At 39.9% G+C, this 25,520-nt stretch overlaps 1 protein-coding gene across 1 annotated transcript in view; it reads right to left on the bottom strand.

Moving 5' to 3' along the window:
• Positions 1–9,578: 9,578 nt before the first annotated feature.
• LOC137180103 (vasorin-like) overlaps positions 9,579–25,520 on the bottom strand; it is a 39,101-nt gene continuing 23,159 nt past the window's right edge. Inside the window, exon 2 of the mRNA XM_067585325.1 lies at positions 9,579–14,460. Coding sequence (XP_067441426.1) covers positions 12,313–14,439 — 2,127 coding nt within the window. The 5' untranslated portion in view covers positions 14,440–14,460 and the 3' untranslated portion in view covers positions 9,579–12,312. The remainder of the gene's footprint in view (positions 14,461–25,520) is intronic.

The raw sequence follows: 25,520 nt of genomic DNA, 5'->3' as shown, positions 1-25,520 counted from the left end.
TTCCCAGTCACTGTTGTGTAGAGGAAACTTCAAATAATGACCAGAATGGGTGTTGTTCAAACACATTGTTCATTTTACTCATCAATATGCTGCAGTTTTACAGAAAAGAAAGTAAACAGTAGACTTTACACACAAATATCATGATTAAAGCTGGCAGCAAAGCCAAGGCAGGTTACTTCCTTGAACCTTAAAATAAAAGAATCTATGTGTAACTCAAAACAATGTATTTTCAATACCTTTTCCATAGTAATACTGAATAACTTAAACTTATACTAAATGCTAAGTCACGATGCTTTATTGGCACTACAGCCTACAGCTAACTCTGCTAACAATGATGCAGTTCAGTAACTCTGGGGGAATATGAGGACAAGGAAAACCTACACAAGCCGCAGAGTGCAACTCACATCAACACATTACACTAAGATTTTTTGGGGTTTTTTTACATTTCTTTGATATAGCTACTATTAAAACAACTAAACATCCATTGCCATACTTTATTTAGTAACTATAAACCATAGAATGTAAAAAAAAAATATGGACATAGTCAAGTGACGATACCCATTGGTTTGTGTACTGCCATTTTTAAGCATGGATGTATTATAAGAGCTGGATACAAGACCAAATATGGCACCCATTCAGTCCATTTTTAAATCGCTTTTCTCGGCTTGAGGAAAGTCTTACAAACATATAACCTCCATGGATCAAAAATTCATAATAGAAAGAGTCATACTTGATCTTGTTTGCAGTTTGAAGTGTCCTGTCAACAGTTTTACAGACATTTCTTTTACAATTGTGGTTTATGGGGAATATGCTTTCTGGGTTGCAGAGGTATTTTTCGCTGCAATTACGTGAGTGGCCACTGGGAAAAATTGGCTGCATGGCCATGTTTTGAAGCCTTGAGTTTGGTGATTTGATTGGAATTTTGGGGCCAGAAGTGACCATATTTGGACAAGAAGGTGAAGTTTACCCTAGTGCTAGGTACTGGCTGGGTTAGCATGGTTCATTTACAGTCTATGGTTAACTCTGATAATGCCAATGCTAATGTTAATTATCTCTAGTGAAAAACAGGCTTAAAACCATTAAAACAAAATGTACTTACCAGAAAAACTGACCAGCTGAATCCTTAGCAGGTCTTTTAGTACAACCAAACGCTGAACAAGACTCTTTTAGACAACCAAAATGTTACAATTAACTTTCATGAACTGAAAACACACTGAAATAGCGATGGCTAAGGCTATGCTTATACTCTGTGAATCTGGGGTTACACCATGGTTACGTTATGTAATTAACATTGTCGCTGTGGGAGCGGCTTGTCAATCACAAGATAGCCACAGCCTAAAGCATACCCTGCTTTATCGTCTATTTTACTCTAAATGGGGCCATAATTTACAAAATTAACATCATGCTGTATTGGAGAAGACTTGAAACTAGTGATTGAGACCATCACCTCATTAGGAAACTGTTTACTGAGGTAAGAAGTTGGGTCATTTTCTCATAGATTTACATACAATCAGACTTCTTTTTGGAGCCAGTGGAGTTGCCCCCTGCTGGCCATTAGAAAGAATGCAGGTGTAAGGCACCTCCGCATTCACCTCACTTGTCAGATCGGGAGCTACCCATCACAGTCACATTGTCACAACTATGCACGACTCTTGAAAACAACTGTGGGCATGTCTTGCGTCTTCTGCTATGGTTTTTAATACATGGCAAAAAACCAACAACATGTTATTTCCTGTCCTGACAGTGGAGCTGCCCTGAGAGCAGAGCCTGCACCGGAGCCATCCCCACAGAGGAAACCTGCAGGCAGACCCCTTTCAAACTTTTGGAAAATGATTTGCTGTAAAAAAACAACATCTAATAGTTTCAATTGACAAGAAAAGTAAACCACAGAATTATTCAAATTCCTTTCTCTACCGTTCTCATTTCTGCTGTCTTCATTATTTCTATTTGTTAGAGAGCTCCAGTCCACATACTTTCGGAAATTGTTTTTAACAGTTCCAACAATCTGTGAAATCTCGGGTGGTCCTGTGTTGTGCAGTGTTAAAGACTTTTAACACAGCACAACACAGGACAGCACAGCACTTTCATTGAACTTAAAATTCTGCCTCAGAGAACATGGAAGTCATTAAGGGCCCTGGGTAAGAGGAGACCTTTGGGTTCCACCGGGCAAATGAATGGCAATTAAAGTTAATTCAATTAAACCTTGTATTGCATTTCAGAGAGGAAAAGAGCGGTCGACAGCTTTATCCACTGTGTTTTTCTCATGAGAATAAGGAACATGAGCTCTCAACTCAGTCAGTGTGGTAAGCCATTTTGGAGAGAACTACAAAGGGAGCCTGCGCTGTCTTGACTCGGAGCAGCTCTTTAAGTGATTAATATTGTTGAAAAGCAGCTATCTAAACAGTTACGTGACCATCAATGTTCAGTTTGTTCCGCTTTGCCATGCTACCACCATATTTATATGGACACAGCAATCAGAATGTTTGGATTACATATTGCCAAAATTAACTGGGTTGTCTTAATTAATGAGCTCAATCAAACCAGGATATCTTTTGAAAATGGAATGGCAATAAATATGAATGAATATTTGCTGTGGTAAACTTGGCCAGAATTACTGTCTAAGTAAAGCTGATGGAGTGAAAGGATTGGGTCGTTGGCTTCATTTCCCCACTTTGCCATCAGCATTGCCAATTCCCACTGTCTCCAAAATTTTTGTACACCTGAGTCAGAATTTCCATACAGGTGACCACATTCTTCAAAACCAAGAACTTTTCAGTGGGAAGTGGCGTATGTATCTTTCAAGCCCTGTTTTATGTGTATGTAATGAGGCCTCTGGTCTCAAGAACAAGGACATCAAATTGTAGTGCCTGAAATTTACAGGTGTCACATTTGTGTTAACCACATGATTAATGCAGTTCAGGATTAAAGACAGTTAATTCAATTGACTCATTTTGCTGCCTGAGATGACTGAATAGATTTTTTTAAATCATGAAAAAATGAATTAACTCTTCATCCTGGTTTTCAGATCCTATTAAACACAGGTTTAGTAATTCATTGCCATAACATGGATTGTGAAGACAGTTTAGTCAATGATAAACCAGCAAGAGAAAATGTAAAAAGTTGGTTAGGTACAGGAGGTATGTTTGCAGGTAGCTGCTAAATCAGGAAAACTGTGACTGTCAGTAAACAGACATTTACTGGGTGTTGCCATAATCAGTAGATATATGGTCAACCATCCACTCAGATGACTTGTGTCTGAATTTCTTGCTATGAGGGAATTAGGTTGCTGTGAATCCATGCGTAACTCCAGTGTAAGTGGGTGTGATTAAGAATCACTGGGACTGGATCCAAGCTGGAACAAAAAACTTCAGTTTAGAATTCCTCTTTAGAGATTAGAAATGCATTCCAGAAAAGGACCGTAGATCTGTGTTATGAATTAGTGCCAAAAGGTTTAGTACATTCATAAATGATTTTAAACACTATGAAGTATGTGAATCCCTTTTAACTGAGACATCCAAGCTCTTTAGTGCCAGAACTTTCTCTTCAAAATGCATCAGTGTCCAAAAGACATAAACCATGCTTTTAGTGTGCTAGCAGCTGTAGTAAACATTGTTTCTCTGTCTCTCATTGGCCTTTACATATCACACAGGTATGCCAGCATTGCATTGATAGATATATTGCAGCACAAATGGGTTGCATATGGAATGCATGGTTGTAATATGGTAAGTTAGGTATATACACTGAAGTATGCACACACACACTGAGCCAGGGGGTTAAGAGGCTTGTAGGGCCCGTTTAAACCATTATCAAGTCCAACAATCTGTCTGCAGTTGGATTTCGCCTCATTCACTCTTTCCTCCGAACTCTTTTCTCCGCTCACTTCATCCATCCACCCCCAGCAAGTCATGACTGTTTTCATTACAACCAGATTGTTCAAATGAAAATAAATCAAGCCTCTCCCTTCGCCTGCCTTCTTTTTCTCCCTCTCAGTCTCTTTCTTTTCTCTCAGCACCCTGCAGCAGCCCATGTAGAGGAAGGTCTCTAAACGAGAAGCACATTGTGGGGTTAACGAGGGTGATGGGCTGTGAAGTTGGGGTTTGCTTTAATTTAGGGGCTCATTGTGGTGTATGTAGTTTATGTATTGACTGCCTATATCGACAAGGTCTGTTGGTTCAATCCAGTCAAATCATACATATCAAGTAGGTGAAAGAGACCTTTGATCACATGTAGGAGCAGGCATGCTTTTAAATGGGTCTTGGGTTGTGAATATGTTGCATGTGTTTTTGTAATTAGGGAACCATGGCCTATACACTGCTGCACCTCTGTCTGAAACACCATTGTTAGTCTTTCAAAACTCATGTTGCACAGAAAAAACAACTTAGTGAAAATAGTTGAAAAAAATGACACGTGTGGCCTAAATTGCACTAAACATACTGGTGTTTTTGTTAAATATACTGTAGTGCTTACGTAGTGAAATGTGAGGAAAATTTTGCAATTTGCACTTACTATTACCAATCAAAGATGGTGCAGGATTTCTTCTTCGTTCACTGACCAGAGAGGTGTGTGCTCAGAGGCACCACTGCTGTCTGGCAGCTTTAAAGCAACAATACTGATATAGGAGCATTATGCTGTAACATACAGTAGCTTCCAGCCACAAGCGGCAGTATTGAGCTCACTGCTGCTCTGCAAAACTCCAGTCAGTGAGCAAAAAATCTGGTTTCATCTTCAATTAACATTGTACTGATTTAAATTGAAATCACTCCTTTGTATTTGACTGACATTAACTTAACGCTTACCTGACTTTGATTGATAACTCACTACTAAGATTACTGTCCCTGAGTTGCAAACTTCTTTCAGTTACGCATTTTATGAATACCTGGGTGACTGATGTTCAGGTTACCTTTGATAGGTCATCCAGGATTGTGATAAATTTCTGGATCAGGGCTAGATAATCCTCCTGCTTACCTCTTTGTACAAGTGATGGGTTTTACCTTTAATGCCAGACATCATTTTTCACATCTATGTCTGCAGTGCAGTGCTAAAAAAAACTGTTGAAGCATAGACTTGCTAACTGCTGCTTAGCTACCACCTGATCTCATCTGTTAGATCTGTTACTGTAATCTAAACAGAGAGGACGTCTTATAAAAATGCTTTCCAAGACACATCCCTTGTGTTCTTTGACAGGTTCAGACAGCACAACACTGAATGCCATTCAGGAATTGCAACAATGTCTGTTATGTTTCTGGGGTAACACATTGTCACAAACACTCATCTGTCATGTACATGAGTTAATTTTTCCAGATGTCCACCTCAAAATAAAAAATTGAAATTTTACAAACTTTCGGCTGTCTTTCATGGCTGGGCTACATTGTCTGGGAATTTACAGTATTAATCTGAGTGTTTAAATATATTATTCAAAGTTTTTGGTGTTTTTCTTAAGGTTGCTTAGGCAGTAATTCTCACTCATTTCTTTTACCTACGAAGCTGATCTGAAGAGTCAACCAAGAATGTTCTAGGCCGTCACAAATAGACTCAGTTTCAGTTACCTCTTACAGCACCCTGTACTATTATGACATTTTATTAGGTTTATATTGTCTTTTGTCTACACTGCCGACTGTTTTGCTGAATCCTAAAAAAGAAGCCTCTCCTTCCTTACTGCCACAGTTATAGTACGCCACCCGAGGCCACACCCTTCAAAAGTGGTTCTTGTTTTAGCAAACACACAAAACAACGAAACAAAAATGCTTACCTCCCAGTAATTTTCTGTGGAATCCAGAATGATAATCTTAAAAACCCGCCCTTGTGGCTTCTGTCAGTTTTCCATCTTTTTAAAGGAATCTCCTTCATTTTAATCTCATTTTCATTAGAAACTGAAAGGGTATAATCTCATCCATGAATGTATAATTAAGTATTTGTGTTTCTGTATTGACTTTCTTCTGGGGGTTTTTTTCTGGGTATTAAACATGTTCAACTGGCAAACTGTGACTAATGCAGATCTCAGCATAGAGTTATGGTTCATTTATGCCCTCTGTATGCATGTACTCTGTGTCTATCTTAATGCAGCCAGCTCCTCAGCTCATTAGTTAAAACTGGTTGTATCTGATTAGGATTTATAAAATGTGTCCAAATACCAAATACTTTATACACAAATGTTGACAGACAATATTTTTTCAGTTGGTGTACAAATAATTACTCTTACATTTCATACAAATTATATAAATTGTGATCAAACTGCAACTTTTGGAAAGCTACTAAAACACTTCACAAAGAGCAAGAAATAATGTTTGTTTTTTGTCAAGGATTTGATTTTTTTTCTGAGCTGAGAGACAATAGTGTACTTCATTTTGTAATTTATCCAATGTGAACATACAACATTCTTAAAACATGGAAATTTGTAATTAGGACACAGGGATTGATTATACGGAATAGGAAACATTCCACCCACTGAGATTTGAACTTTGACATACTGTAGCAGGAAAAGCACAGATGTAATTAACAACATAATGACAGCATTTCATTCAGGTGTGCCAATTCCAGGGCTTTGGCATTTTTACATATTGGCTCACAGTCATGGCTTACCAGGAAACTTAAGTGACATGCATAATTAAGATGACTAGTTACACCTGTGCTTTGACACATCACAATGTCAGCCATAAAAATGGCCCCATTAGATCAATTCTTTTTAAAGGCAGGTTTGTCTATCAGAAAGGTTGGTATAAAGACAGCTGAGGTCCATTACATGTGCAATTTGAATGGCAGGTCCAGTGTTTTTGTATTAAAGCAGACATACCTGAATAATGAGGTCACAGTCTCTGTTTGGTTGTCATGGATACTGAACCGTGACACAACTCTGAAGACTTTATTTGCTTAAATCTGTCTATGAAGAATGGTAGTGAATTAATCGTGTAAACATTCACTTGGTGGAAAAAATTACATAATACTCACAAGAGAAATGCCTATTTTCTACTCTTAGAGGCTGCAACTTGCACTCTTCACTATATGTTTGGGTGTTTGGGGTTTTTTTTCTTATTGCACTGTTTTCATTCCAATTTACTGTGAGTAAGATGTAAAACATGTAAATACTGAGTTAACAAGAAAACAACCAATGGCAAACTGTAGCAGAGTAATGTAATCTACGTATGTGATTTGGAAACTATGTTATTTTGTAATATTTTCCACTGGCATCTGTTCTTGGCTATTAGAGGAAAATACAGAAAATGACCTCCATCCACAAACCAACATAACGTCATAAAGTAATCATGTTGTGGTTGAGGTTAGTGAATGTGTGTATATGAGTGTAATGAGGTATTGAGAGATACAGGCAGTGTGTAATCAGCTTCTGTTGTTACTGGAAATCCTTTCTCAGTTGTTGTGTTTAACATTGCTCTATGACAACACTGCTTTCCATTTGAAACTGACTTATAACCTCACATCCACAAGGAGGAGGAAAGCTGCTAAAGCCATCACTGTTGAGCACATTCCTGCGCCATTAAACAAGACCTAGGGTGTTTTCAAACGTACAGTTTGTTTGCTCTGGTCTGAATCAGTGGATGAGTTGGTAAATTTGCGCATTTTCCCATTGGTTTGGTTTCTTTACACACACAGAAATATCCAAGTAAACCAAAATGCATCACGACAAGCCACATGAGAATGTTCACCCCACTCATTGGTCCATTGATTCTGGAGCAGGAGCAAGTATGTAAACACTGGGACAAGATCCTGAAGATGGTCCTCTGGCTGGATTTTAAATATGCAATGTATGTATGTATGTATGCAAAGGGCACCTGGCTACAGGAGCTGTTTAGCTCAAACTTGAAGAGTATGCCTTGCGGTTGGGTTGGATCAAGGTTGGATCCCTTTCCTACTGCAAACAAACTGCTCCAGAGTTTGTTTGGGACTGGACCACATCCTCAAAGGGTCTCAGTTTGGTTGTTTTTGGGCATCACCTGGGTACCAAGGTGGAAAACAAACATAAAAGGAAGTAAGATTCAAGCAGACTAAACAGTGGAGGTTTGATAACAGCCAGGGAGTCTACAGCCATGCTAGCGGCTCTGTTGAGCACACATGCTCACAATGACAATGCTAAAACCCTGGTGTTAAGCATATATAATGTTTATTCCTTATTATCAGGCTCAATTCCTTATTATCAAGCTGTCCTAACAAGTCTCTAAAGACTCTCCAGCTGGTCCAGGGTGCAGCTGCACGTGTACGTACAAAAACTAGGAGAAGAGATTATATTTCTCCCATTTTAGTGCCTCTGCGCTGGCTTCCTGTAAAATCCAGAATGGAATTTAAAATCCTTCTCCTCACCTAGAAAGCCCTTAATGGTCAGGCACCATCATATCTCTAGAGCTCTATTACCCCGCTAGAACACTGCCCTCCCAAAATGCAGGCTTACTACTTCTGTATGTGTAAGAGTAGGCTTAAAACCTTCCTCTCTGATAAAGCTTATAGTTAGGTCCAGCCAGGCTTGCCTTGGACCAGCCCTATAGTTATGCTGCTATAAGCCTAGACTGCCGGCGGACTTATCATTATGCACTGAGCTCTCCTCCTCCCCCCCCTCCATCTGTATGTAATCATGCACAGGTTCCTTTGGATCAGGTTCATAGACCCCCTAGTTAGGGATTGTGGGCTCTTCTGGACAGTGGCTGTGGGGACGTTGTGCTTGCATGGTCCTGCTTGATGCCTATGCCTGCTATTATTATCATTAGTTATGTTTCTATTATTATTATTGTTCTTGTTGTTATTATTGTTATTATTATGCTACTGTGTGTCTCTCTCCCCCTCCCTCTTCCTCTCTCAACCCAGTCGGTCAAAGCAGATGGCCACCCACCCAGAGCCAGGTTCTGCTTGAGGTTTCTTCCCGTTAAAGGGGAGTTTTTCCTTGCCGCTGTCGCCAAGTGCTTACTCAAGGAGGACTGTTGGGTCTCTGTAAAAGAGTCTAAAAAAGTCTATACCTGCTCTATGTGAAAAGTGCCCTGAGATAATTTCTGTTATGATTTGGTACTATATAAATAAAGTTGAACTGAATTGAAATTTATCATGTTCTCCATCTTAGTTTACCATGTTAGCATGCTAACATTAGCCAATTAGCACAAAACACAAGGTGCAGCTGAGGCTGATTGAAATGTCTTTAGTTGTGCATGTATATATTATGTATAAGTCATAGACCAAAGTATTGGACACATTTTATATATTGTATATATTATATATTGTTATGTTTATAACAATATATCCTGTAGGGGACATGAATATGTGTAACAAATTTCATGGCAATTCATAGAACAGTAGACATTTTACTGAAATCCACATGTCAACCTTGTGGTGGCGCTAGAGAAAAAGTGAGATCACCAAAATAGTAGGATTCATCCTCTGGGAACTATGAATATCTGTATAAATTTTTATAGCGATCCACCCAGCAACTGTTGAGAAATTACAGTCTGGACCAAAGTGGTTGACATACTGACATACAAAATTTCCAATCCTTTGAGACATGCCACTAGAGTTATGCTGCTAACATGGCACAAAACCATATAAAACTTCAGCAGACACCATTCTTGATAAAACAAAAAACAAGGTTCTTTTAAAATTAGATCTTTTTAATACTGTTCTTTTTCTCAGCATTGCTTTTCTGACAAACACATACACAAAAACATATCGACTTTAAAACGAACAAAAAACAATATGGAAAAAAGACAAAAAGGTTTCCCTAAATAAACAGAGAAGGTACTGTAACAAGCATGTTGAAAATATTTCAAACATTTCCTGCCCCTCTCACTGTCCAAAGCAATACAAAAAGTCTTCCAGTTGATATATCAGGGGAGAGCAGATTGCCGATATATGAGCATCTGTGTCTGTGTTTATACTGGAATATTGACAGAGTGAAGCCAGAGAATGGTAAGTTGATTTTGGACAGTGCTGGAGTGTAGTGCATGGATTCAATTATAAAGCAGACAATGTATTGTAAATGTGAAGGCAAAAATATAGGCACACACACACACACACACATATATATACACACACACACACACCTGAACAAACTAACTGATAACACCCAGTCATCCAAGCTTTTCACTATTAGATAAGGCAGGAACTGAGAACTCCTTTTTCAAAATCTGACTAAATTGATTCTGCATTCAAAGTAAATTTCATTAGATTTCATGTTTCTTCATTATTAGTTTATGATGTAATATAATGCAATGTCTTGTTGCAGTGAAATAAAGGCCCTTTTGTTCTAGAAATACACATCAGCATGTAATATGACACAAGATGTCAGCAAGCCTTGATACCAATGTTCCTAAGGCACGTCTCCGTAAATACTTTGCTGTTTAAGATTCTTTCTCATGAATGGAAAAGATATAAAAAAGAAAAGTAGCACTAAAAGCTTGTGATATTCCCAGCTCCAGACAGGAAAAAGAGAATAAATACATCACAACGGTGCATTTAGTCTGTACATTTCATAGTCTGGTTGGCTGTAAACAAGCACAACAGTCTCCCAACACACAAGCCAATAATTGTTGTTGACCAAAAACACACTTGATGCATGAAGTGGGGGTGGGGTGGGGCAGAGAGGATAGGGTGTGAAAGAACTAAAAGCTACAGGGGGGCACTGTCTAGACCTTATATCAGAAAGGATATGGTCAGCAGTGCTGAGAAGAAACAAGTACCTAAAACTCACTGACACTCAGCAATATACCTCAAAGCACTTTGAAATTGCTTTTCTCGGGACGCGTGTGCAGCTTTATAAGAGTGGGCTCTGTGGCAAAAGTCCTTTGAACACAGATTTTGAAGCTTTGGCGGTCAAAAACAGTCTGAGGCTTGTCTTAACCATGTCTTTATGGAGCGTTGGCAGACTTGGCAGAGAGAATAAAGTATCTGACACTTTACAATTACATTCAGTTGGTGAGTTCCCCAGACCTATTTTGGGGAACCTCAACATGTTAAAATCACCTTGTTTTAATTTAATATCTTAATTAAAACTTTTTAATGGATATTTCTTTACTGTTGGTTGCTTTTAGTTTAGATCTACTAAGAACTTAAGCTAGTATTTACTTCAGCATTCACTGCAAGGAGCTCTGGAAAGTTTCAGCTACATGTAACATAAAATGCTAAAATTATGGAATCCATAATGAATTAAGCAGGATTTTTCAAGGGAGAACAATTAATAATGTTTCAACTCACAACAATAGCAATACTGAATGGACATCAACAGCAAAAAAACATGATAAAAAATACAAAAACACATGGCAAAAACAGAATATCATAAAATCAGCTAAACATAACAGCCTTCCTGTCACGGCACAGAACAATGCAGGCAAAGTCTTTTCTCAATGGCTCTTCATTCAGTCCATTTATCTTTCACAGCAAATTTATCTCCCATGGAGCCAAAAGCTTTCGGATGTGTGGAGAGAATTATTGATAGATCTGTTGACAGAGAAGAATCCAAATCCGTATGTGTAGAAACCTGAAGTTTTGTTTCAGATTAGATAATGTCAACAACAAAATATGGAGTTTAGACAGCTTTTATGGTTATCAACCTATTAGCTTTTTCTTTTTCTACTAGTATTTTCAATTTTTTTTGTTATTGCATTTTCTCATGTGACCATCAGTCTTGTAGCAGTTCGTGACTGTGACACTGGAAAGGAAAAGGAATATCTCCCTTCAGTGCAAGTTCTTTTTATAATCCCCGTGGAGCAGCTGGAGTTGTTTGAAATCCAATTTTGTACCAGGACGTGTGGTCAAGACGAGTCTACATCTGCATCACTGTTTTCATTTATATCACTGTCATTTCCTCCAGTTCTGTAGACCAAACGCAGTATCTTCCAAATCCAGCAACAGGATTATAGCTCATTCAAATAGTTTCTTTTATATAAACAAAGAATCCTTTTAAAAATGAGCCATCAGTTACAGTTGTGTCAATGCAAAAAGGCACTTTCGTTATCAGTCTGCTACTAAGACCCTTCTAGTCGATTGCACTTAGTTTAATCACTTGGTTAGGTTTCACCACCATCAAACTCTGCTGGATGACTTTAAACCATATCCTGTTCACTGTCCCACAGTGGTAGCACATTTCCAATATGCTGTAATCTTAAATTCATCATTCAGTATCTCTAAAATAGATGATCCAGTCTGTAGTCATGTCATTTGGACAATAAAGGATAATAAGTGCCACTTTTCAAATTATGGATATCTGAAATTGGAATGAAAATTTGATTTTTAACCACCAAATGAGCCACAACAGGATCTCACAAGTCTCGATGGGCAAGCCCACTCGCTCCAAAATCTTTCCAAGTGTTTGTATTTTATTGCATCTTAGAAATAAGATGGCTTTAGGGATGCTAGATTATTATTTGATGGGCAATGTCCTTGCATCAAAGGTACTTCATAGTCCAAACCCCCATTTTGTTGCAAGGATGGAGGTGGCTGAGGAGTATGACAACGATCAATCTCAGGCTGTTTGTGGGGTAGCGTACCATTTCCCCCGTTCTCCAGGCAGGCCTTGACCCCCTCCAGTTCCATGGGATCAGGATCAGCAGGGCCCAGCTCCAGTTCCATTCCTGCCTTGGCCTGCCTCCTCTTACGCAAACAGATGATTGTACCAACCACCACAGCCAACCCCAGCACCAGTGCCAGGGCAGCCAGGGCGGGTATGAGAGTGTATGTGAGCTGGCTCTGTGTCTCCACCCTGGGCTCTGAGGATGTCAGTGGAACCCCTGCGGTGCGAGCCTCTGTACATGACCCAGTTTCTACAGAGCTGTTGACCCTTGAATTCATTCTCTCACCCAGGGGAGTGGCACAGACTGAATAGGTGCAGTTAGGTCTCAAACCACGCAAAGTATACTCAGGGTAGGATGCCGGCACACTCAGAATAATGGGACGGCGGTCAGGGCCTGAGAGGTTACGGTAGGTCAGCCTGATGCCACGGATGTGTGGCCGTGTCTCGATGAAGCGGTGCAAGTCAAGAAGGATAGATGTGGAGGTCACCTGGCGTGAGCTGATGGCATCAAGCTCAGCAGGTATCTCAGGGGCGACCACAGACACTTCTGTTGCTGAAGGTTTTGGTGGCTCAGGAACCTCATCCACATTTTCACAGTATAGGCCCGAGGTTCCTGAGGGACACAGGCAGCCCAGTTGCCCCAACGGGTCAAAATTACAAGTGCCCCCATTGAGACAGATGTTTGCTGGACAGATGTGCTGCTCATATTCCCCACTGGTAGAGCTAGGGGAAACTGGAGGTTCTGGTGGAAGGGGGTAGCTGTCTGTTTTTGAGGGGAGGGTTTCCTCACTGGGTGGGGGTGGAGGAGGAATGGCATTGGTATGTGTGGCTTCTGGAGATGTGGTTGGCATCTGGGGAACAGGAGTACTCCCAATGGGGGAGGCAATCATCAATGTTGTGGTAGGTGGACACCCAAAATCTTTGTGCTCCAGTGCTGAAAGCTTCTTCCCAGCATTAACTAGGGGGAAGTGGCATCTAGTTTCCTCAGGTCTCCCAAGATTCACACTCCTCTCTTTTAGCCAGACAGGGAACCAGGCTAATGGACACAAGCAATTGAATGGGTTCTCAGCTGCTGTCAGAAGTGTCAATCTGGGGAAGGTCTGGAAGAAACCGTGAGGAAATCCCTGGAGATTAAGTCCACTGAGGTCCAGCTCTTGGAGCCCATTCAGTTTCTGGAAGTCCTCCTTCTTGAGCTCACCCAACGAGTTGGCAGCCAGGCTAAGCTTGATCAATCCCTTGAGGGAGTCCTGCTTTAGGGCCTGAGGCACCTCAGTTAACTGGTTGTTGGAGATGTCGAGGTCATGGAGGTTCCCCAGGGAGGCTATGAGATCCTCATTCACAGAGATAAGCCCCAAAGAGGCCACCTTAAGGGCTTCCAAGTGGGGAGTCTGGAGGTCTGATGGTCCCAGGGTTGGGATGTTATTGTTGCTGAGATCTAGAAGCAGAAGATTGGGGAAATTAAGAGATGGCAGTGAGGTGAGCTGGTTCCCTTGGAGCTTGAGTTCCAGTAGCATCTCTAAGCCATCAAAAGCTTCCATATGGATGCTCTGGATGCGATTTGCATGGAGATACAGCCTCTCCAGTTGGACCAATCCAGAAAAACTTTCTTTGGAAATATGGGTGATGTGGTTAGATGACAGGTCTAAGTTCTTCAGCTTTGACAGCATCTCAAACACACCATCTGGAACCTCTGCCAGCTCATTCTGGCTCAGATCTAACAACTCCAACTCCCCCAGACCTCTGAAGTCATCTTGGGCCAAAGTATCAATGCCATTTTGGAAGATGTAGAGATTTCGGGTGCTGGTGGGGACGCGGGGCACAGTGCTGGACCGTCGCTGAATACAGAATATTGAGTCCTGGGGTTGACAGGAACAGTCTGCTGGGCACTCAAAGGATGACACCAGACCAGATGAGGCAAAGAAGAGAAGGATATAAGTCAGCATGGTGATGTCGGGCCTGAAACTCTGAAAGACATAAGAGAGAGAGAAAATGGTCAGTGTTAATCACCATTTGCTTAATAAGCTGGCCATAGTTAAGAGTGAGACTTTACAGTAACAATTGAAGTGTAAAATAGACTCTTCAGTTACTGATGAATAAATAGAAGTTATGTAAGTCTTTTCACAATCTAATTCCTAAAGCCTAATTCTATTTGCTTGTAAATAAATGCCAGGGGAATTTTTCTCTATCCCTTTGTCTTGATCCACAAAGATACATGCACTGACATTAAATCATTCAAGCACAAAGACATAAAGTACAATACAATGGACACAAGAACACTTTAACTCAATCAACTAAACCCTGCTTCCCTGCACACACATGCACCCATACAAACAGAAACACTGACTGTTCCATTATAGTGAATTTGTTTTATATCCTTAATTAGTAGACACCCAAGGGATCAGGACCCAGAGGCCAAGGCACAAGGTTAACACAGCCCACCCAGGGTGACCCCTCCTGGGGTAAGTGAGAAACCCATTCAGCCTCATCCCTGTGTTTATGACACAGTCCTTAGCCCGTGAAACTGAGTCTGTCGTAATGCAGCTGGACATCAGCAGCCACACTGCTACTACATACAAACATATGAAAGGCAAATATGCTGTGAGTGTGAATACACACACACACACACACACACACACACACACACTCAATCACATCTTCTGACATATTTGCCGAATAGTGTTACCAAAAACATGGGTGCCACATACAGGACTGCAGGAAATTGGGGAGCAACAGCAACTGTTGACTTTGTATGTGTGTATTAGACAGAGATGATAAATGGAGTAGGGTGACCATGCAATGACAAACAATCCATCAACTTTAAAAATCAGACCTGTAAGTGCTAAGAAATAATGAAACTCAAAATCTCACTCTTAGCTAGTCAGTGTTGAAACAATGACATCACGCACATATAAATTGCCACCATAAGATTTTGACAGAAGGCAAAGAGTCATGAATACAGCCCAAGGTTTGTCCAAAACCTTGTGAAACAGTCCAACTGCCCAAACAAAGCTGTACAAAGGAATAAGTTTGTGCTAAAGTGTGGATCAAACCTTAGACTTCTTCACTTCTTCTCTAATGGGGTTTGAAAGAAAGGTTTTTTGTATGCAGATGCCCAAAAGAAAAAAAATAGGGTTCAAGAGACTCGTGTTTAGATTCACTGCCTTGGGTTACAGCAGGAGTAGTGCCTCCTTAGTGTAGTAAATGTTTGAATCATTTCACTGTGCAAAAAGATGAACAATCCAACTCTCATATCCTTCCCTAATTCTGTATTGACTGTTCTCTCACTGTCATATAAGGTCCATATACAGTAGCCTTTGTGTATATGCAGATATACAATATTGTATAAGTAATGTACATTTGACTTGTGTTTCACTGGAGTCTGACTCAAGGACTCTATTTTAGATGTAGGCTGTGATTCAGCCTCAGCTAGAATGGGATTTTTTTGTCATTCAAATTCATTCAGTAGTGTGACAGGATCAAGTCTGGAGACTGTGACCTTGGAACTTCAGACCAGTTGGAGCCAAGAAAGATTTTTTTCAAACTTGTTTGATTTGATCAGGCTCATTTTGGATGGGTTTGCATAGTGAGAAGCTGTCCAAGAGTCACAAAGACTGAAACTTGAGAGAAACCCTGGCAATAGTCAAAGGGAGGAAAGGGTAAAAGATAAAAAGGAAGAGGAAAATATAATTACAAATGGAACTGAAGGGATTTGGAAATTAAATTTTGCGGAATAAAATAAATGATATAAAATGGAAATATGCTGGAATCAATCCACATAAATATGGTACTATAAACAAAAGAGGGCTCATATATAATTTCTCATGAGCTTGCAAAATACATTTGAAAACTATAATATCTAGTATGTACCATGGAGTAAAAAATAGTCTACATGAATCTCTAATCTACACTGAACTGTTCAGAAGAAAGGGGTAATGTTAGAATGACCAAATAGTGTATTGGATCAAGACCACAAGTAAGGCAGCACATATCTCTCTATCACCCTTCTTCTTCCCTCTTTCTCTCCCTCCCTCTTCCTTCCTCTCCCCTGACCTTTTTTGAGTCAGTAAACTCTTGCACTCCTCTCTCCTCGCTGCCCTGTGCAAGACTCATGGGGTGGAAGTTGAGGAGAAACCTAAGATGTTTCATTTAAGTCAGGAGCGCACCTCTGGCTCCATGCCTCCGTTCCCCCCCTGCCCTCTGTCTCCTCCATTTATCCCCCTTTCCTTATAACATACGGTGAGTGAAGGCAAAGCCTGTCAGCATGGCAGGAATTTGTAATATTACCTTAAAATGCATGTATATCAAGCGCTGAGAGAAGAAAGGACAGGAGGCTGCAGAGGAAGGAGACACAGATAGGTTAAAGAACTGACTGTTTAGAGAAAGAGTGCTGATATTCTAGTGGTAAACACTAGATCTAACTTTTTTTTTAATTTGGCATTTGAAGAACCAAACTTGGGATTTCAACAGCAGCTAATATAAACCAGAAGCTGACACTATTGTGGTGGAGTTTCAGTGTCTTGCTCAAGGACACTTGAAAAAGTTCAAACCTGTATCCAGTTAGTCACATGACAGTCTAAACAATAGACCAAAGAGCCACATTTTAATTGGTTGGTCTGTGAATACCAGATCTCAGTTTCTAATGCTTTTCTTCAATTTATAGTCACCACAACATACTGACACTAACAAATGAGTGGCATAAGAATGAGTTGGGATACAATGGGTTCTGAGTGTGTAAAATGAATCTGTCCTGTCTTGTTGTAAACCACAGAGGGATGTCTGATCTTTGACAGGCTCTTAAGTTTTATAAATCCGTGTCCAATTACAACTTGGTTTCCGTTTGAATCCTGTTGGTGCAGCATCTCCCTCGCCAAAACGTGAAAATGGCGGGAAAATCTTTTAGGTGGAAATGGACATAAGCTTCACTAGTAAATGCATCTTCATCCAGAAAATTTAGCTTTCAATTCCTAAAATGCATCACTTTTTTGGAGTTATTAGCCGAAACAAAGAGTGCTTTATAAAAGTGCCACATGGTGGCCCTATCCACACCATGTGTGTTCCTTTACTCATTGCATTGCTCACTGTCAACCAAATAATTTAAAGCAGTGAAATCTTCTGGTACATAAAGAATACACTAACAGGACTGAAAAACAACCTCTTTGGCAGAGGTAATTAATAAAAGATAAAAAATAAAAAAATATTTAAAAATATATAACTGACAACTTTGCAATATAAGAATGCTAAATGCCATTTCTTACTCATTGACACAAAACAATGACATGGTCCTGAGTTAAAATGTATCACTATGAGTATGTGCTGTGTTATTACAGTATGTCTTGCAATGCCGCAATAACAACCTGGCGCCAGGAGTCTGCAGAATTTAAAGATGCATCAACGTTGCTTTACTTGCCAAAATAATTAATAAACTTTTTAGAGTGAAACACTTCAACATTTGATGTACAGCATCTGATACTCAGAAATAACTTTCCCAAATTAAATTAAAGGTTAATATGAACAAAACAGGTCAAATATTACTGTCTCAAGGTCTTGCCTCTTGGGTATAACAGCAACATATCACTTTTACTCCCTGCATGAATTAATGAGTGGAGACAGCAAAGCGGCTTAAGTGGAAAAATGTCTGGCACTAGGTCAGTAAAGTCACCAAACCACTCTGTCAGCCAGAAGAACAAGAAACGAGCTGTTATCATCAGCATTATTCTCACTAAAACACAGACAACAATGCCCACCTTGATGCACACGTACACACATATGAACACAATGAAACTGTCTGCAATCCCACAGCATGCTCCACTGATGACAAATTACTGCTATGACACGGTATATGACTGCTTTTGTTAGAGGTAAATGTCTAAGTTTAAAGACACTCTCTGCCCTGGAATCCAGATCTGTCTTTGTCTCTGTGGGCAGTCACGTACTGTTTATAGAACAGTAACATGGTTATAATAAGATCTGATTGTCATTCCTTTAAGGGTGTTGCTGTTGGCGCATTGGCCGAGTGGATAATCTGATGACAGAGGAGGGGAGGAATGAATGGAATATGAATGAATGAAAAGAAATTGTTTTTCAGAGTCAAGAAAGAGGGAGAAAAGAGAAAATAATCATGCACATCGGAAGGCGTTTGACAATTACTGCAAATAAAAATTAAAGTTCTGAGGCCTTTTCTTCACACCATTCAGGATATATTATAGTATGAAACGCTTGTCTGCCATTTCAAATCCCAAGCAAACTGTGTGTATGTGGTCTTGAAGCTTCTCTGTTCCAAAAGGCCTCTGTTAGGACATGCATAGTACTGTAGGTAAACTCTCCTGACAGGATTTGTCATTTGTATCCTCTCTGTAAGCCTCATTCAGGGAGGCTTGCAGCTGGGTGGTAAGGCAGAAATGCCTTCAACCACAGAGGATAAGGATTCAGTCCTCCATGACAGCAAGCATCCGCCCTGTTAAAGCATCCCTGTGTAAGAAACTGAATCCCTTCACACTCCAGGGCTGCTGTTTCGTAGCTGAACCTGACCTCTGACCTGCCTGCGGATGGGGGTGAGACAAAAGACATTTTCTCTTTGAATGAAGAGAAGTGCAATACTTGAAATACAAAAATAAAATTAATGATTTTTAAAAATATTTAAAGGCATAAATCCACAAAAAAATGAGTTTTGTACAATAACAAGAGTAAATGTAATTAGTTACTTACAATTTTGAAGATGAAGGGAAGAATGAAAATGTACTGCCCAATCTGTGCATGCCTATTTTAAGTACTTTTCTCCTTTTTTAACATCTTGGCCCTCTCCTGTTGTTTGCCCACATCACAAAGCCAAGAATCTGCCATCTACCATATTAACCATGGCAATCAAAACACAGGGAGCAGTTTCTTCCTGCATGCAAACTATACAATCACATAACTAAGTGTTGCAAAACCAGTTCTCGTTGCTCTTTCATGTATTCCTTATTAAACTTGACAGAGTGTTCTGCTGTTAAGACTCATGGCACGCAGTATATCCTCAGCTATTTGTATGAACGTAGATAAAGCTGCATGATGAAAGAGAAACATTGCTGTCAAAATGACATGAAACAGGTCAACACGCACCCAAGACCTGCATAGCGACACAACACACGCAGCCATGAACACACACACACACACACATAAACACTTCACATGTTGACACCAGCAGACGCACACACACACACACACACACACACACACACACACACACAGACAGAGTCTACAACACAGCTGGATTCTGTTACCCACAATACACTGCAGCCATCTCTCACTGTGAGACAGAATGAAAGACCCACATAAACCTTTGTCCTCCCCCATGATAAGAGAAAGGTAGAGCAATGAGTGAGAGAGGTAAACTGAGAGGGAAAAGGACACAAATGAAAGAGAGAGAGAGAGAAATGTGGTGTTTTAATAGCTGGTAGCTGATGACTGACTCCATTCATCCAAAATCTGCTGTAAACAAAGCCTGACTCCTCTAAACTTAAAGTGCATGACAGAAGCCAGATATAACAATGTTGTATGTTCTCTCAACGTGAAGTGCAGGGAATCATAGAAAGTCCTGTTCAAGTAGAACTCGACTTATACATATCACTCAAGAAGAATTACAGGATAATTCTGGTTTATCAGAACTTAGATCTTATTTTCATAGGTTTAAACATTTTTCTTATGGGTAATACTCACCGAGTTAATTGCTGAGATCTGGGAATGGCTGGAAATATGTCAGATGGGGCAAGAAACATGAGCGATCACACAGGTTGTACACAAACCCCCAGGTTATCCAAACTTACTTATGTGAAATAAAGACCCATTGTCCATCACAGTTTACAGGCCGATCACCCGATTCAACTTTGACCTAACTTTTCGTTTTACCTCCAAAAATCATAGGTAAAAAAATCTGGCTAAACTTTGCTTTACAACACGAATGTCTGACGTATGTTTCTTGCTCGATCAACTGTGATGTCGCTATATTCCCACATCTCAGCAATTATTTTGGTGAGTGGTGATTATAACTGTTGCAATCAACCCAAGATGTAATAAACCAGAATTATCCTTAAAAATGTTCAAAAACAGTAAGAGGGCTCCATGCACCACGTTCAAAAGATCTTCCCCGGTGCTGATGAAAGCATGAATCATATATGATGAAGTCAAAAGTGAACCATCGTACAACAGGAGGCTAGTATAAACATTGCTCAATAGTTTGCGTTTTTTTAAAGGTGCCCTGTGGAGTTTTCTATCTTTACATCCAGTGTTACTCACCAAAACACATTGTGTGTATCCTTGAGGTGTAACAAATGTGTTGAATGCATTTCCTTCATCATAAAACATTTGTAAACATTACCACCACCTGTAGATCAGTGAAATAGTGTGAAACTACTGGCAGGAATGTGTATCATGTCATCCGCTTGCTTGTGCATGTACATCTTTATGTGTATGCACCAAAACTAACAAAATATGGACCCACTCTTAAAAACATTGCTCCACAGCACTGTTAGTGGTCAGAAACTCTGCAGGGTATCTTTAAGTAACAAGTTCAACTGTGAAAACAACACACTTAGCCCCAGGCCTCTGGCAAAATGCATTTTCTGCATAGTTGTACTTGTTATTTAGTAAAGATGAACTATTAAATAATATTTATATTAGTTTAGTGATGTGCAATGGTTCACTTTAGAAGTTGTGAAGATCAGATAAGTTAAACTGGAAATACTGATGATAAAAATGACCACGATGACTGCAATAAACACCAAAAAGGGTGCAGAGATTTGGGATCTGTTGGATTAGTTGTAACCATTTTTCACTGAATAGCACAACCTACAGAAAGTAAGACTTCATTAATAGAAAATTCAAGGAAAAGGATGTACTGGGACTGAAAACATGACAGTAGAAATTACAGAAGAAGGCAAAATTAACTAGTAAAGATTTCCAGGATTACCACTTTAAGTAAAAAGTGTGAGGAAGGATTTAGAGGGACTTTAAGAGAGGTGAAGGGGGGAGGGAGGGAGGGGGAGGAACCGGAGAGTCAGGAATTAATGTACAAAGAAGCGGAGAGGGGATCGTAAATTGTATTAGGAAGTCGGTCTACAGGGAGATTACCTCATTTTCATGGAGAAAAAAAGGGGACGTGAGTTAGTGGTACAAACCTTACCTCAACTCCCACACCCCCGAAACTCCCCAAAGTGGAATATCCTGTTACCTCATGCCTGAAAAGCTTACCAGTAAAATCAGTTTAACGACTTCAATGTTTCTAAAACTCTTAACACGAAATGTATGAATATCTGCAGCCCGAGTGTGTGTGTACATGCACAAATGAGCATGTGTAAGGGTATTATAACACGCATAAAACCCAAACACACACACACACACACTTAATGTCTCAATGGTTGCTTTTACGTTTATTTTCATTTGGTGTAGATCAAACTTTTTCATCACTTGGTTCATTCCTACAGGTGTTAAACTAAATTATTGAACTGTGAAAAATACAATGTGGCAAATATGACTTTAACTTCTGCACACTTCAGCAAATCTCCATTATATGTAATCCTGGGCAGTGCAGCCTCAGCACACCACAATCTCCCCTTTATTCTAAATGAAAATAATAGCAATACATACTACAATACAGTCCTTAAAAAAGGACAATTACATGCACTAGAATAAAGCTCAGGGAGTCTAAGACCACATTCAGAACAGAAACAGCACTGTATTAAAAAAAAACTTAAAAAAAGAAAGCATAAGGGGCTGCATTGGAGTGAGCATGTTGTTTCAGGTACCACAGAGAAAAGGTAATACAATCCAGGAAGTTCAGTTTGAGTAATACATCCATGAGTCTGATGGCTTATCAGATGCCAAAACACTGCAAACCTATTTATAATACCACTAGTTGGGATTTTACAACTGTGGAAAGTTATTACAGTGAAAATCATTTTATTCTCTGGCACAGCTATTGTCAGTATTGCCAGCAATTACACTATACACATTGCAAAGTAATCTACTTAGAATGAGTTGTTGCACTTATGTAATTGGAAAACACAGTGACTAAGAGAGTAAATTTTTTCTTCTGGATGACCCTGAGATTTGTTGCCCGAGGTCTCCACATCAGCACTCGTGCTTTGCCAACACAGTGGTCTCATTGAAAAGAATTTTCAGTATTTTTATTTTTTTTGGATGATTTTGTGACGCGGTGCTGTTGTTGTGGGCGATAACTTGTTGATGATCAAGTCCTGTGGCTCAGTTTCAGTCGTTCAGCACACAGTGCATACCTACTAATGGACTAAAATAATGTGGAGCCAGACAATAACACAGACATTCAAAGTGGCAACTGTTGCCAAACAGTAGCCAATGACAACTGGAAGACATATAGTACATCAAGCAAAAGGGTAAATGACCCTAATAGGAAACAATAAAGTTGAGGTTGTGCAGACATCGTTTCACTAGTTTCCACTGCAGTCAGTGCACAAATGTTCTCAAAAGTCATTGCTGTTAGTCTTTGCTTCCAAGTCTCCATCCAAAAAAATGAGCTGTTTACTGTGAATGTAGCCAAGTTTTATGATGTAAACTAAACAGAGACTGTGAGACATCCACAGCAACTTAGTCATCCTCTGTGTAGTTAACACCTTGGTGGTGACAACTGTTGTCTAGACTGGGAAGTGACAACTGTGATTTACTCTATATTAGGATGATGATGATTGATTTAGTTACATTTTGCAGGTCATCGTGTTTATGGCTGCTGTGATCTTCACCCTGCATGACAGTGAACCAACTGTATGCCTGCAGTGAGGCGGAAAAAAGCCAAACTGCTTCTTGACTCACAATAGCGGTACATAGATATGTCACCAAACACAACAGAGTGTGTAAAAGAAAAAAAACACTCAAACACATACTGAGTATTTTCATAAACACTCAAGTACATACACAGAACACGATCCTCTCTTTCTCTCCCTCCAGCAGGATTAGAAGCTTGATCTCATCTGTTCCTCTCTGTCATTCAGTCATCATACACACGACTGTGCACTCACACACACAAACACACAAAGGGAGCATGACTAGTCACCTCTGGGACAAATTAATAACATGGTCCATCTCCTTCTGTTATTTGAAACTAAAATCTCCCTCTTTAAGCTTTTATCAGCTGATCGATTCAAATCTGATTTGAGTCACATCTTTTCTTACCCGCTGGATTTTTCTTCTTCTTCACCAGTCCTCTTGTACCTTTTTCTTATCTTTCTCTACTGACTTCTGGTGCTCTGTCCCTCTCTCTGTCTCTGCCGCCTCTGCACTTTTGTTGCGCTAGCAGGAATAACCAGCAGCTTCTTGGAAAATGTATGAACTGACAACTTCTTTGTCATAAAGGCATCGGTGGCTTCACAAACAGCACAAAGCTTTTTTAGCCTCCATGTGGAAGTCAGAAGTCAGAGGTCGGGGTCAGTTAGGGATCCAGTGTCTGGCTCAAGAATGTTACAACAGGTGAGTCGTGTAATACAATAAAGCAAAAGCACTGACACCCTGGACAACCAGTTACCCACTATTCTTTGTTATTTGAACTAAATGAACAGAGCACGATGCTTAAATGTTAAAGTCGATTCCACTTCTTGTTGGAGCAGAAGTGCAATAAGCAGGCATAGATTTAAAGGGGGCATATCATGCACATTTCCAGGTCTATATTTTTATTCTGTGGCTCTACTGGAATATTTTTGTATGATTTACAGTTAAAAAAAACTCCTTATTTATCTTATCTGGTCCTTTATGCAGCCCCTTAGTTCAGCCCCTGTCTGAAACAGGACATTTTAGCTCCTGTCTCTTTAAGGCCCCTCTCCCAGTGAGCCCCGTCTGTTCTGATTGGTTAGCTCCTGGAAGCTGCCCCTCGGCAAAATTCTTCAGTTTCTGGAGGCCACTTAAATAAACAGTAGTTGTATGATTTCACCTGTTTTTCTTATTTTTTTTCTCTAAATGGAAACATCTCAAATACATCGGTACGTGTTCAAACAAACAACGAACAACCTTAGCAACAAAGGCTACCAACGGATGGCCGTTTATGGGCATGCACGACAAGTTGAATCGGGAAAGTAAAAAAAAACAAAAAAACAGTGCAGACAAAGCGTTAAGAGAAGGCTGAAGCCTGGACTTTTGATGTGCAGGGAACATTTTTACATTCATTCACCTCAAGTTTTGGAACTTTGACCATAGACATCCGATATCTGAACAGTATAAAAATAACAGAACATCACAAAATATCTCCTAATTAAAAAAAAAAAAAGATGTCCATATCTGTTGTTACACAAGACCGGAAGGTTAGTGCGTGCGGGCATACTATCAGCACTTAGTAACTACTGTTTAACCTGGTTACTCCCAGTAGTTAAATCACTGGTGAGGAGATAATCATACGGTATCAAATGACATGATAGTACCAGCCAAACTGGATTTCTGTCTAATAATCACTGATCATTTGATAACATCCTTGGCCAGCTCAGTGGATGGTTTGGCCCACGGCGACGCCTGGGTGTTTCGGTGTCTGACTCAGGTATGGCACAGATGCCAGCTATGCCGCTGCTGCTATGATGACAATGCAGAGTATTATTTAGGTGTGCTGCTGCTGCTGTTGTTTGTCAGACCTCGATTTTCCTCTGTGGGCTCAGGAAACATCGCTGTAAGGGGATTCAAGCTCTTTCACAGTAAAATACCAGATCAAGTGTGGGCAAAAGTCAACAGACAGATTTTTAAAACAGATTTAGATTTCCTGCTGAAGTATTTCTAAACAGTACTGCAGTGTGGTCCGATTTAAGTTGGTGTTAGAGGTAAAGGACAGGTTCACCATTTTTCATGTACGTCCTAAAACAATAGTCAGGTGCCCAAACGAACATTTCGAAAGTTTCTTGCTAGAATCATTCCTCCTGTTCATACTGGCTGTTAAGAAATCCACTTTCAATGTAAGTGAAAGTCCTCCTTCTGCACAAAAATGTAAAAAGGTTCATTTGAAACTAATATGAGGCCATCCAATTTAGTCAAAATAAGTCCATAT

This window comes from Thunnus thynnus, chromosome 3, assembly GCF_963924715.1.
Source record: "Thunnus thynnus chromosome 3, fThuThy2.1, whole genome shotgun sequence".
In the NCBI taxonomy this organism is placed as follows: domain Eukaryota; kingdom Metazoa; phylum Chordata; class Actinopteri; order Scombriformes; family Scombridae; genus Thunnus; species Thunnus thynnus.
This window is presented reverse-complemented; position numbering and strand designations above follow the sequence as displayed.